The sequence below is a fragment of the Bison bison genome, unplaced genomic scaffold (genome assembly GCF_000754665.1).
Source record: "Bison bison bison isolate TAMUID 2011002044 unplaced genomic scaffold, Bison_UMD1.0 scf7180017864299, whole genome shotgun sequence".
In the NCBI taxonomy this organism is placed as follows: domain Eukaryota; kingdom Metazoa; phylum Chordata; class Mammalia; order Artiodactyla; family Bovidae; genus Bison; species Bison bison.
Window position 1 is genome coordinate 2,321,577 of NW_011494871.1, and position 353 is coordinate 2,321,929.

At 70.3% G+C, this 353-nt stretch overlaps 1 protein-coding gene across 2 annotated transcripts in view; it reads right to left on the bottom strand.

Moving 5' to 3' along the window:
* The window catches only part of SPATA13 (spermatogenesis associated 13), a 59,462-nt gene that overhangs the window by 14,594 nt on the left and 44,515 nt on the right, over window positions 1-353 (bottom strand). For both annotated transcript variants that reach the window (XM_010851204.1, XM_010851205.1), the window contains one exon: window positions 111-296. In XM_010851204.1, coding sequence (XP_010849506.1) covers window positions 111-296 — 186 coding nt within the window. The remainder of the gene's footprint in view (window positions 1-110; window positions 297-353) is intronic.

Consider the following 353-nt stretch of genomic DNA (forward strand, 5'->3'; position numbering starts at 1 on the left):
GGGGCCGCGGGTAAGGTGAGGAGCCACGAGTAAGGGGAGGGGCCACGGGGCAGGGGAGGGGCCGCGGGACAGGGACAGGGACGCGCTGCACGGGCGTCGCCCAGGGCCACCTCACAGATGTCCCGTAGGTGCTTGATGTACACGCGCTCGGTGTCCATGATCTCCTGGACCACGTTGGCCCGCATCTGCTGCTTGCTCTCTGGGTGCTTGTGGCGGGCCCTACCCGTGTCCTCCTCCTGCTCTTCGCCGGGGCTGCCGCTGGAGCCCTCCGACAGCTCCTCCTGGTTGACGCGCAGCTGCGGCCACACGCGGAGAACAGTCAGTGGGGCGGCACCGGGCCTGGGTCCCCTGGT